This window comes from Coturnix japonica, chromosome 3 (assembly GCF_054131305.1).
Source record: "Coturnix japonica strain WE chromosome 3, WE-NBRP24, whole genome shotgun sequence".
In the NCBI taxonomy this organism is placed as follows: Eukaryota; Metazoa; Chordata; class Aves; order Galliformes; family Phasianidae; genus Coturnix; species Coturnix japonica.
The window spans coordinates 16,712,017-16,725,164 of NC_140665.1; the positions used below are offsets into that span (position 1 = coordinate 16,712,017).

The 13,148-nt window shown below is 43.2% G+C and overlaps 2 protein-coding genes across 4 annotated transcripts in view; both read right to left on the reverse strand.

Moving 5' to 3' along the window:
* Positions 1-609: 609 nt before the first annotated feature.
* APMAP (adipocyte plasma membrane associated protein) lies at positions 610-11,011 on the reverse strand. 3 transcript variants are annotated; one of them, XM_085541120.1, is made up of 10 exons: positions 9,330-11,011; positions 9,173-9,262; positions 8,980-9,096; positions 6,716-6,831; positions 6,173-6,265; positions 4,921-5,037; positions 3,516-3,690; positions 2,929-3,063; positions 2,406-2,598; positions 610-1,444 (listed from the first exon to the last, which is right to left on the reverse strand). In XM_085541120.1, the coding sequence occupies exons 7-10, from the start codon at positions 3,677-3,679 to the stop codon at positions 1,235-1,237; spliced, it is 702 nt and encodes a 233-aa protein (XP_085397246.1). In that variant the 5' UTR covers positions 3,680-3,690; positions 4,921-5,037; positions 6,173-6,265; positions 6,716-6,831; positions 8,980-9,096; positions 9,173-9,262; positions 9,330-11,011; the 3' UTR covers positions 610-1,234. The 3 variants fall into 3 exon arrangements, with proteins under 3 accessions (XP_085397246.1, XP_015712582.2, XP_085397245.1); XM_015857096.3 differs by lacking the exon at positions 9,173-9,262 and having other exon boundaries at positions 10,890-11,011; XM_085541119.1 differs by having other exon boundaries at positions 9,195-9,384.
* Positions 11,012-11,389: 378 nt separating this feature from the next.
* Positions 11,390-13,148, reverse strand: part of ACSS1 (acyl-CoA synthetase short chain family member 1) — a 29,301-nt gene continuing 27,542 nt past the window's right edge. Inside the window, exon 14 of the mRNA XM_015857095.2 lies at positions 11,390-12,708. Coding sequence (XP_015712581.1) covers positions 12,532-12,708 — 177 coding nt within the window. The 3' untranslated portion in view covers positions 11,390-12,531. The remainder of the gene's footprint in view (positions 12,709-13,148) is intronic.

Genomic DNA, 13,148 nt, shown 5'->3' on the forward strand with positions numbered 1-13,148 from the left:
TAAAAAGAAGCAGTAGAGAGCAAGCAGCAATCTTCATTCCCAGAGCAGGAATCCCTACTAAATCTCACTAAATCACACAGCTGCTGAAATAACTTCCCTAAGCTCCTATCCAGGGTAGAAAAAATTCTTATTGAAAATGTAAACAGAACAACCTTTCCTTTGCAGTAGTTTACAGAAAAGCATTTTGTGCATTCACCAGAGTATCTGCCAATGCAGGAAGAACACCATGTCCTCTAGAAATATCAGGAAGCATCACTGAGCAACAACCACACTCCAATATCTTCCACCAAAGCCTTCCACATCCACTATTACTAGGTTCTGTAGGGGCTCTTTCAGTCCACATCCACCTCAGACAGACCCCTCCCAAAACCATCACTTGTTCTCCATAATACACAGGCTGAACGGGATTCCTACAGCTGGCTTTCTTCCCTCCCATGCCCAGTGAACAGGAAACTTACAGGACCTGATAAACATGGAGGTAACATTCCGAGTGATCCATCTTAAACCCCCTGGAACCAGCCTTTGGTAACACAGTAAAAGGATCTTTCGTCCAACTACAATGTTATTAAAAACAAATAAAACAAAATAAAACACACAAGAATCCATAGATAATGATCAAATCAGATTCTGCATGTTGATTAGCTGTTAACCACAGTTTCCAATGTTGATTACATAAGCTGGAACTGAAAAAAACCAAGTGGAACCATTAGATTTCTAGGCATGTTCCAGATGTTGCTGCCTCTACCACAGCACCATGGTATGCAATGAGAACATGCACTGTAATCGCTCCTAAACAGTTGGCTTTGAAGTATAAACACATGCAAGATATCCTCTTCAGTCGAAATCATACATGTTTAAATTCCATACATTGTAAACCCTCTGATGGTAAGACATACAGTTGCATTACAGGTGACAGATGTTGCCTGTTTAAGTAAATTCCAGTGCTGTGTTTGGAAACGCAGTGGATTTTGTTTGAGCAAAGAATCATACAAAGATGCCCCACCATATTCCTCAGGCATTAATATTATGCATACCAACTCCAAAGCAAGAACAGTCAAACCAAGGACAGATACAGCAAGCTGTACATTTTCCTGTGGCAACAGAACAGTGCTAAGTGCACATGTTAACAGGATGTCTTCACTTTTCCTCCTCAGTCTCACACTGCTTCAATCACATGCTTCTTTCATACCTCTAGAGTATTTCAGGACTGCGACATTTTATCACAGATGGATGGTTAAACATGCTGAAGATTAAGTCTGCAAATAAACGGAGACCGGAAGGAGCCCAAGTAAAGATATCCATTGTGCTCATGTGCCTCGCTAACATAAGGTACTGTCATTCCAGTGGGATCATGAAAGCTTCTTCTGTAGGATCCTGTCTCACTAAGTTCAACAACAAGGCTACGTTTGGGCAAAAGCTTTGTCACAGTTTCTTGGCTCAGTATCTAGAATATAAAGAAAAATAAAACAGAAAATTAACAAAAGAATCTGTTGTACACAACTGGATGTCAGATATGCAGCCAAAAACCATCCCACACCCCTCCACTGAAGCAGCTTAGAACAAAAGCACACATTTTGAGCAAACATTATTACACAGGCTTACAATGTGACAGCTCAAAAATTTTGTTTTAAAGATCAACCATCAGAAATGTACTCTGACATTGGGCTGAACAAATGTCCTAGCAGGAAGCAGCAGCTTCTTTTGGGACAGCTGATGCTAAGCTGCAGACATGCTCTGCTACCCATAGCGCTGCTCTGTTAAGGCGCCTGCACTGCACCAGCAAAGACAGCACAACACAGAGGAGAGTTCATTTAGCTCAACTGCCACTTCTATGCCAAACGTTGACAGATGATTTTAATTAGCTTTTTTAAGGAAAGCATTTTCAAGTCTTCATATTGTGTAAAGACAACTATTGCGTCTGTTCAGTAACAGATGTCCTTCACAAAATACATTATTGTTGCTATCCCTTATATCAAAAGGGAGTGCGTATTGAGTTGAACAAAGTGCCTTTTGTAATGTAGCAGTATACGCAGCATACACATTGTCTCCTAGGATGCCTAGGGAAGGTGCTAGAATAGAGGAAGTTTGCTAAAACCTCTCTGAACACTTGGCAGTAAGTACTTCAAGCACCTCAGGTATAGAGGTAGAGTCTTCCTTCATGTATCCAAATACAGATTCTGTATGGCTGCATGACTAAGGCAGAGATAACTCCACTTCTTTCTTCTGAGATCAACATAGATGACAATTTAAAGACATGTTTGTCTGCACCACATGGATACAACCACAACAGTTTCAAACACAGCACTATTTTTATTTTAGTCTTCCTGTGAATAGGAAGAAACAGAACAAGCCTACTTTTTTAGTCACTTCCATTCCTATACTAAAGGTCAGTCTTTTTGTCTTACCTTAAATATCATCCTTTTAATCCATGGTTTTTCAGACAAAAAGTCTAACATAGAAAATCCAGGATTGGGACGGACAACTGGCATAGCTACCCAATATCCACCAGAGCTGCTTAATCTGATATTATCTGGAAGACCAGGCATATTCTCAACAAACATATCTGCTCCACCTTTCATCAGCCCAGACACATAATACCTGAAAGTTATAAATAACAGGATTATAGTATCTTAAATCAAGCAGTCTAATTAATAAAGTATAAACAGGAATTCACTTCAAAACAATGTTAATGTTTCCTTAGCTTGGCATAGGGAAATAAAGCACAGACATTCTTTTCTGTCAGAAAAAGTCAGCTTTGTCTACTGTGCTGGAGGAGCCCATGATGGAAAGATTATGCAGTACAGATGCCTCCAGTGGAAAGTCCTCTTCGATGCTAAACTACAGAGTTAAGGATTTCTTTTGCCATTCAGCTCAGTCAGTTAATTTTTAAGCAGACAGAATCAATAGTTTCAGTGAAGTCACACTCACCTCCTGATTCTAGACATGGTTGTTTCCAGTACCAGGACAAAGTCTTCTGCAGGAGAAAGCTGGACACCATTGGGAAACCTCAGTCCAACCATTAAGACTTTCACTTCTTTTGTTACTGTGTCATATTCAAGGAGACTAAAAAGAAAGTATTATACATGTTTGTAAAGACAAATATTTACCCACTGTGGTTTCATTTTTCATGTTTCACCTCCCTGCACATGCACTTCACTTAAGTTAAAGAGGATGAATAGCAAGGAAGCACTTGCTTATGAAGACAGGAGAAATACTACTGTCAATCTCAAGAGGTCTATCCATTAAAGATCTAGTTAGGACATAATAATGCTAACACCCTCCCTTTTCAAAAGCACATCCCATTTGAGATGAGAAAAAAAAAAAAAAAAAGCAATCTCATTTACTTTGCTGCAGGTCTCATTAGCATCATCCATATCTTCTCCCACCCCTCCTGGTCAGTGCAGTGCTTGCACAGGTGGCTTATACCAAGAATAACTTTCTTGGTGAAAGCATCCAAGTTTATTCCTACTGGTGAGCTTAAAGTAAGCTGAATGCCTTGGGGAAGGGATACTTGCCGCCCATCATCTGTGCCTTCCATAACCAGGAATAAGAAGTCTCGTCTTTGCCATTTGCTACTGGAGTCTGTGAAATAGATTTTCCTGCCATCCCGGGTCACTGTAAGGTCATTCAGAAATGACAACTTCTGACCTTCAATCAGTGTTTTGGTTGACACAAGCATTTTTGTTTCACCTGGTTAGAGAAAAGACAGACATATAAGACCAGTTTTTATATGTCCTGCCTGGGCAGCAAGTTAAATACTAACAGATTATTAGCAAGCACTTCACATTTTTTTCCATTCTTGCTTCTGTTAAGTAAGAAGGTTTTGGATTGCAATGGAATAACTCAACAAAATGTAAATGAGAAAGAGAAAACACTCTTCAGAAAAGCTGAAACAGTAGATGTTTCCTTCTGATAGGGAGCAGACTTACCGCATTTCTGAAGCTCATATAAAACTAATCATGAATGCAGGTCCCAGCATTGTAGAATTCAAGCAAACCAATTACCACTCTCTCTTTCCCCATCAATCTGTAGCACTGAAGACTGCTTTTTAAACATTAAAACACTGGCAGGTTCACTGACCTGCTCTGGCACAGTTGGCACATCACCCGGTAAATTATTATGGCCAAGCCTCTAACACAACTGATGAAAATCTGCTGTAGTCATATTTGGGCAGGGGGTTTGTTTGTCTTCTTTGTCTTTTTGACATAACTGAACTAATACGGCAGCTGCCTACCATCAGTAAGGGAGCCTTGATTACACTCTCCCAAAGCCACACAGTCTAAAAACCCCTCCAATTGATCCGATATGGTATTTGGCCAAGTCTCCTTTCCCCCCCCATGCAGAGCCAATGTGGAAATGTAAACTGTAAGAAAGTGAACCCTTCAAGAAAGCAAATTGTGCATTTCTGATGACACAGCTCCTGAAACTCAGATCTGGCTCAGGAACATACAGTGAAGGACACAAAGCAGCAGTGGCTTTCTCAGCAGGAACAAGCCATTTGATCTTCAGCTAGACCAAGCTACGCCTTTCTTTGCCTTCTATAGATTGGTGTTACAGAGAAGAGGTCTTCACTATCACATTGCAAGATTAAGGCAGAAACAAAGGGATAACAAACACAGCAAAAAGCCTACATAACTGCAAGGTATTTTTCTACCTTTATGAAAACTAACAGCTGCATAGAGCTCATGAGTCCCAAGGCATCTAGTTTGACAGTCAAAAACACAGTTTACCAGAAGATAACTGATCTAGACAGACACAGAAAGCAAGTGAGGTTAAGCAAGATCTTAAATGGCATGTTTCATCCAGACAGCTCCAAACTGCTTTAAAGAAAAGACAGGCATTGCCTGCAGTGTCTGGCAAAACTCCAAATGAAGAGCAGATTTGTCAGTGGAAGAGAACTGCTGAGTAAAGAAGTCATACCTGTGCCTGGATTAACTTCATAGAGTCCATGATAAGCATCTGCCACAAAAAGGGTGTTATTTGGTCCCACTCTGATACCAAGTGGTCGTCCACAAGTTGGCTCATCTTCAGGAGTTCCTTAGGAAAAATGTTTTAAAAGGTTTTACAAATACAGATAATCATTCATGGGGCATTCATGCTAGCTGCATTAAATTGAACTACAGCTTAAAAAGACATTAGTGCCAGTAACATACACACATTCACTAAAGAAACAGTTCTTAAGTGCCTGGGTGGGAGTGATAGAGATAGCTCCATGTTTTGATCAGTCTAGAGATAAATCTAACTAGTTAATAGCCTGACAAGTGATAACAGCTTCCCCAACTAGGGCTGAACGTCAGAAAACTGGATAAAAGGACAGCATAATTTCACCACCTTTCCCAAGAACACACTGCATGCTGTGCAAGTCCAACAGAAAAGGTGATTTGCTGTATTCATCCTCCCCCACATTCATGCCTGAACAGAAGCTGAAAGTCCAGCTTTGTACCAGCTGGCAGCAGACTGTTTGCTGTCAGTGCCAAGGCTTCCCTACTTGTTAGGCAGCCAAAACAGATCAGAGCCTGGTCTTATGAACAGCCATTTAAAATACCTAAAATGCTGAGCATGTTAGTGAGAGCTACATAACGCCAGCCTACAACCTCTGCTTAACCAGTGATAGAAATAGGGCTGCAGACACTCAGTAATTGATAAATACTAGTAAACAATCCACCACCAGTTGTTCTTACTCACTTCCAGAAAACTCATTAAGAAAAGTAAATGAGCAGTTGGAAAAGATGTGTGGAATTCAACAAGAAATAACTGCTACCGCAATCCTCCACTGCACTTACTGAGGAAGGGAAATTGGTACAACAAAACACAAGTTAAATTCTATAGAGCAGACATATTTATTTACAAAATCTCCAAACAAGTCGATTTTACCTATTCACACATTATCTCAGAGTTCATTCACTCACACTTGCTTAGAGGTCTTCAGTTTTTACAGGGTGGCCCTTCACCTCTCAATGCTGACTTCACCTTCCATAAATATCAGGCCAGTTCCTCCCAGTGCTTATAAAATTATTTCCACTCATATTTCATTCATAGATGTGCTAATATTTCTGTTACAGATGTCTACAAGGCAAGATACGCACTTGCATGGGAAATCCAGACAGAACAACAAGTTCATCAACACAAGTACCTGTTTTTGGGTACGCTATGCTCAGAAGTTGTCACTTACCACAAGGACCATGGCCAATTCTGGCTACTGTCTGTATTTCCCCATCTTCAATTTTGAGAATCTTCCCATCAGCTGTCCCAGTAAATAGCACATCTGCAGAAATAACTGATGTGATTAACTTGACCACAAAACTGAATATAAACAACACAGAAACTTTGCCATGATTGGACTAGTAGAGCCCACTGGTAGGATTCTTCTATCTTCAAATTATCTGAAGTCTTAAGTTTGCTAGTTATACTTCTCAAAGGGAATAACACTTTCCTCCTAGTCACATCATTCATTTCACCCATGGCTCGGTTGTCACAAACAGGAAGGTTTCCTAAAGAAATTCTGTTGACAAAACTAGGTAACAGAAAAGCACCAAGAAATCATTTCACACAACATTAACAGACACAGGCAACAAATCCATAATCTGAAGGAATTTAGACTGCTTTGCTGCTATGGATTTACATACATACTTTTAATACTCTGATAATTTACGAGATGATTTACCAAGAGGAAAATAAAGGATACAACTGCTAAGCACCTTTCATCAGTGCTTACCGCCAATATTGACGATGGATTCTGGACCAACCAGTTGATTCTCCCATAGTCGCTCAGCTTTCTGTAACTTGTTATTGGGCTCTAGCACACCCGTCAGGAGGGGCGGTTCCTTCAGACTGCAAAAACAGAACACAGAACTCATGACCCTTTGCACAAATGTGCAAACACCCTTGAGCAACAAGTTGGATCCATTTCTTCCTAGTTTGCCAACTCCTGAAAACTGACATACGCTTCATATATAATGTATTTCTAAAGAGAAAACTCAGCTGGCAAGCTGAAAAAGTGACTCTTGTTCATCAAAGATCAAAATATCCTTGTTTTGTTGACGTGAAAAGGGACTAATTGTGTATTCTTAAATTGTATACATAATTCAGCTTTAAGCCCAGCAATACATTTCAAGTCCATATTCCTTACAGAAAGGCAAAGGATTCAGCACCACAACACAACAGAATCATAGAATGGCCTGGGTTGAAAAGGACCTCAAAGCTTATCTAGTTTCAACCCCCCTGCTATGTGTAGGGTTGCCAGCCACCAGATCAGGCTGCCCTGAGCCACATTCAGCCTGGCCTTGAATGCCTCCAGGGATGGGGCTTCCACAACCTTCTTGGGCAACCTATTGCAGGGAGTAATAGATGCATACATTCATACCATACTGAAAGAAATATTCTTGTTCATAACTCGAACGCATTCCTATAGAGAAAGACCAATTCAAAGGACTAAGTTGTACATAAAGGAAATTGCACTCAAATCTAAAAATTAGAGTCCAATCTTGTGAGCCCTTATTCACATAAATTGCCTTATTCGAGTCAACTGGAGCTCTAGTGAAGTACAGAAATATGGAGAAAGGTAAGACATCTACACAGCTTCAAGTCACATACCACACTTCAGAGCACCGTGCTCCAAATTCAGCTGTGTCAATAAACACAGATATGTTCCAGCCACACTCTTAGGTTCTTAAAAGCGCACACATAAACCACTCTAGTTTCCACGAGTTAAGGATTTCAAATGAAGCTGCATTCTTGCTCAAGGTGGTAAGCTCATTAGTTGCTCAGTCACAGGAACATGCTAAAGCTCCCAGGGCAAAGCACTGGAAGAATTTTTGGACTGAAATTATTTTTGATATGACCACAAGCAAATGCCTTCCACCTGCAGAACGTCTAAAGACATGGTTTGACTCCAAAACTCGCCCAGCTTCACAAGATCCAGGACCTCTCCAGAACCAGCTACACTGCAACCACACTGTTCATAAGAAAAGAAAGAACTTGGAATAAATCAGTTGCAGATGTTTCATGTGGAATTTCAGATGTCACCTGCCTTCCCCCTCCCCTCTTAACCTTCCTTATTTCCAGTGGCTTACCAGAGTAATATTGCCATCAGTGAAAGCAAATTCTACACATTCATCTCCACTGGAGTCATTGTTTCAAACAGCATCCATCTACTCCATCTGTTTCAGAACACTTCAGAAACACTGCACAGAAGTATCCTATGTATTATACAGACCTAAACCACTCCTTAATTATTTTTTTTAGCTCCGCTTCAAGAACATGAAGCAATACAAGTCAGTGATTTGGGCAAGAATGGTTGTCCTGGCCTCACAAAAGGGACTTAAAGTAAGAGATGTAAGTATGCAGAACCCCGTTACGCTCTGGATGAGAAATAGACCAGAACAATATAATAGGAAAAGCTCTGTAGACAAATCCTACTGGGTTCCAGAATTAAGTTGCAATGTATTTCAGGTAATACTTTGTTAAACTCAACACAGCAGAAAGCATTTTATTAAGATTTGCAAGCAAGCGGCTTAGGTCTAATAGCTTTTTGGCAAGGCTTGTAAGTACTTCCCTATCACATTAACAGTTTCTTTAAACCCTAGAGATGTTCACAATGTTGTTCTTCCTTTTCATTACAGAATTACCACGTTGATCCTAAATCTTCAGCAAAGTTAGAGCATTTTCACTCACTTCAAAATGCCAGAAGCACCAACTCACCTGACTACACTAGCAGACTGTTTGACACACAGTGCAGGTCATATCCTCTTGTGTAGCTGGCTCACTGTTACATCCCATATTTGATATTAATTCAGACAGTTCAGGACACAAATCACCTAAATGTGTTTGCTTTACAAGATGTACATTCAAATGTAACATCGCCATACGGTTCAGCTGGTACCAAGCACTGAATCAATCCAGGCAGGTTATCCATTCAGTTTATACCTTCATATGAATAGTGTCTCTTGTCAGAAACTTCAAAACAAAGCAACAACATACCTTATAGGCTGGGGGTCTATAGGACAATCCAGTAGAACGGTTGCTCCGAGTAGAGGCACGGCCAGAGACGCAGCCAAAGTCAAGAAGGTAACACGGAACACCTTGCTGCTGTAAGCACTGTCAGAAACACACAAGAAATAGGATTAGCACGTGATACTGGTTTAGGATGTAATAATTAAAGAAATCCACAAACTTTAACAGCCAGTTTCCTATACCAAAGGAGGCAGAAACACTTTTACTTCATCAACTTCTCAATCCCAGACCTGAACTAGAAAACCCAAACCTATGGACAGGGGGTTGGACTCGATGATCTCTAGAGGTCCCTTCCAACCCCTACAATTCTGTGAAACCTTAACTATTCCCAAATGCTGACTGACACAGCCGGCTGAGACTCCACTCAGTATCAGTCACACAGAGGCAAACAGCACCTGATTGCCCTGCATCAATCCTGAACCATTTCCAATGTGCCGTCCTTCACCAGCCTGTTATCCAAACAATAGGACAGAGATCCACTGCCCAGAGCACAAACAGCACAACTGGGCAGCTAACAGCATGTACACACAGTGCTGGTATCGGCCTCCAGGTAACCTTTGGGATTATCTGCTGGGAAAGGAAGGGCACAGCCAGGCCTAGATCTGCTCATTGCCTGCCACGACAACAAACTGATGCTGCCATACTCATTGCCCATCACAGCTCCTTCCAGACAGCGGTCCCCTTTGGGCACATCAGCAATGTCACAGCAATAAGCCTATCTCTAAGATGATGTAATCAGATCCCGAAGCTGCTTCAAATAAGCTTTCTCATCTGCACTGATTGACCTCTTTGCAATTCCCAGGGGCCAAATTGCCCTTGTGATGAACCACCAGATCTCAGTCTTGAGAAAGCAACATCCCAGTCTTTTTCCCTTTGCCCTTGGAATGGAGAGACTGACAGATATACAAGGTGGTCCTTAAGTCTACACAAAGACTTCAGCTACGAGCCTCACCCTTCCACAGCCATTCAGAAGATGATGGCTCAATACTTTAGAATTGAACGTGCTGTCAGCAGTCATGGAAGCACCTTTGTGACAGCTGAGAACAGCTCACACAAAAGGAAATTAATAAAGATGAATAAGAACTCATCTGCCAAGCCAACTTAATTAAAGCTCCTGAAAGCGTGACGTAGGTAAAGGTCATACTTCTGGGCCTCAATCAAACTTGTAATATATTGATAATAAAGGAAACAGGCAGGAAGAATGAGGCAACATGCAGACCCCCACTCCAAGCCTGCAAACTGCAAGACCTACTTTAGATACTGCTGAAATGCTAGAATATAAAAGCAAGCAGACATAAAATCAACCAGTTCCCAGCCCTCTAGCTATAACAGCACTAACTTAGTTGTCACTGAGGACCAAAACGAGGTGCTGTCATACAGGCTGGCAAAAAGACACTAGGGGTCAGCACAGCCAGCAGTGTGGGCTGCCAGCCTAAGAACGGCTGAGGTTAGAAGAGACCCTGAAGATCGTGATTTGGTGGAAAGCAAACACTGCTTTCTTATCGCCACCACCGCCTGCAGCTACAGAGGAGCCAGTTGTGAATGGAATTGGTAACACACAGAGCTGTAAATGGGATCCTCCTTAACCGAGCCGCAAACCAATGGGGTGTGCGGTCACCTCTCTGAAGTAGTGCCAGCTCCAAACAAACTAACAGCATTACACAACAGTCACACCCACAGCAGACCCGTGCAAGGCACAAGGGGATAAGCGGCACTGCTCCACGAGCTGTGTGCGAACACAGCCCCACTACATCAACAGACGGACGAACGAGCACCGCCACCGGGCACACACGAGACACCCCAGGCGGACAGCGGGGCCGGGCCGCACGTCCGGGCCTCCCTCAACCGCCAACCCCCGCAGCCGTCGTGTCTCCCACCTGCCCTCCTTGGCCTCCTGTGCCGGGCTGTCCTCGGTGATGACCTGCGGGCGGAGCGGCCGGCGCTGCCGCAGCCCCTCGGCCTCATTCATCCTCCGCAGCTCCGTCCCCCGGTCCCGGCCTCTGCCCGCCCCCTGCCCCGCCCCGCCCTCAGCTACGCCTGCGCGCTGCGTCGCGCTCCGTCGGCGGGTCTCCTTGCCCTGAAGGCTGCGGGACGGGGTTCGGTTCGGTTTGGTTCGGTTCGGTTCGGTTCGGCCCCGCCGTGTCCGGTGCCGCCTCCATCGAGCCGCTCAAACATCGCGGTCCGGTCCCCAGGAGCCGAGCTCGGCTCGTCCCCGCTGCTGCCCCGGGGAGGAGCGGGTCCATCCAGCAGGTGGCAGCAGGGGGCTGCGCTGGGGCCGGGGGAGAGATTTGTGTGGGTGCCGAGTTGGTGTTGTGGCTTCTAGGAATCCACACATGTGGAGAGTCAGACGCCTAGGACTCAAAGCCAACACATCATGTAGGAGCGGGTGCTTCTTTTAATGATAAATCTGAATACAGAGATCACTGATGTTGGTCAATGACAATAAACGTAAGGCACGATAATTAACAACGATGACAAAGCAAAAGGCTTAGCGTTAATCTGTACAACACACATCGCCAATAGGAGATGCCTTTTTCTTTCCTAAAATGAAGCAAATCGTGGTCTGGTCTCTGGGGTGGTTTTAAGGCACCAAGATCAGGTTTTGTGGGTATATCTGAGTGGGAAAATGAGATACGGGCATGATGGACAGGCACAGCAAGGTTATATTACAGCTAGATGCTCCCACAGCAGACTTAGAGAAATTATCACCAGTGGGGAAGAGGAAAATTGCTTTAAAATCCCAGCTGGTGATCTCAGTCTCTCAAGGCAGAATGAAAACACTTGGGACCAGATCCCTCGTACACAGCTGGCAATGTACTGGGGATGTGCAGAGTTCAGAGACAGGCTTTGTGGCTCAGTTTTGTAGCTGGAAGTGCTAATACTGGGTTGCATAGGTGTGGCATGATGAAACACAGGCTCATGATCTCAGGTGAGTTCTGGAAATATAGTGGAAGGCACAAGTCATGGTGAGGAAAGCCACAGGAAATATCAGAACATAAGATAAATATCTGGTTAGCCACGTACTTCTCATTTCCCTAATAATGTGAAATATCTATTAAAATACCCAGCACTGCTGAAAAGGCACCACAGTTGCAGTTAAAAACAACTACTTGAACTTGGATATCCAAGCCGAAGGAAAAATAGCAGGACTGTATTCCAGGGCTGCTCTTAAAAAAGCAAAAGTATAGTATAAAAACATTTCCTTGTATAATAACATTGAAATGAGAAATATTAACATCTTCATCTTGCTTAAGCTCGTATTATTTTCACCACAGCTAATGGAAACTGCCCATGGCTGTTCTACAACAGCCCTAGAAGCAGTGAAAGGAGCTCCCTGACTGTGCAAGGCAGCAAATGGCTCCTAGCTCTGGATAACTCAAAACACTTTGTGGAGAACAAATCCTATTTCTCTAGAAGGGAACAGAGTTTTGCAGAATACACCAAGAGAGAACCATGTTGTTTGCCCAGTCATTCAAGACCCTCCACATTTCCAGAGCAGAGATATTCCAAAGGCATCTGCTATGAGGAACTCTTCTCCTTTTTGTACTTCTGATAAGCATCCAGTATCTCTGTGACGACACTTGGATCGTCAAGTGTGGTGACATCTCCCATGTTACTGGATTGCTCGGTGACTACTTTCCTCAGCAGCCTCCTCATGATCTTCCCTGATCGGGTTTTAGGAAGGCGTTTCACCACCTGCAGAAAAGAGAAAGACACGCCTGTATCAGAACTTGGATCCTGATGGAAAGCATGTGGAAATCTGGCTGAACTATGCTAAGCCTGGCACTATCTCATGGCTACAGCTCCTCTGAGACTCCTCTGAACAGTAGTTAAGGGCTGCCCCCACAAACTCAGCTACCCAGGGCTCCATCCAACCTGGCCTGGAGTACTCCATGGATAGGGCACCACATCTTCTCTGGGCAGCTGTGCCAGGGCCTCATTGCCCTCCAAGTAAAAAAAATTCCTCTTAATACATAATCTAAGTTTCTCCTCTTTTAGTTTAAAATAATAACACTGCTGCATGTCAAAGAAGGGATGACAAATGCCACTTAAGGCACAGGGTATGCCTAAAATTCCCCTTCACCAGAGCTCTTGCAGGAAAGGTACTCTCAGTACCCTCTGTACATGGATGCGTA

Bases quoted from the DNA above. Each gene is read 5' to 3' on its own strand.
- APMAP (XM_015857096.3), bottom strand. From the start codon at position 10,981: ATGAATGAGGCCGAGGGGCTGCGGCAGCGCCGGCCGCTCCGCCCGCAG. The intron at 3,691-4,920 runs GTATGACTTCTT...TTCTCTAACCAG, and splicing joins TGAAGTTAATCCAGGCACAG to GTGAAACAAAAATGCTTGTG. The intron at 1,445-2,405 runs GTAAGACAAAAA...TTTATATTCTAG, and splicing joins TTAAAAGGATGATATTTAAG to ATACTGAGCCAAGAAACTGT.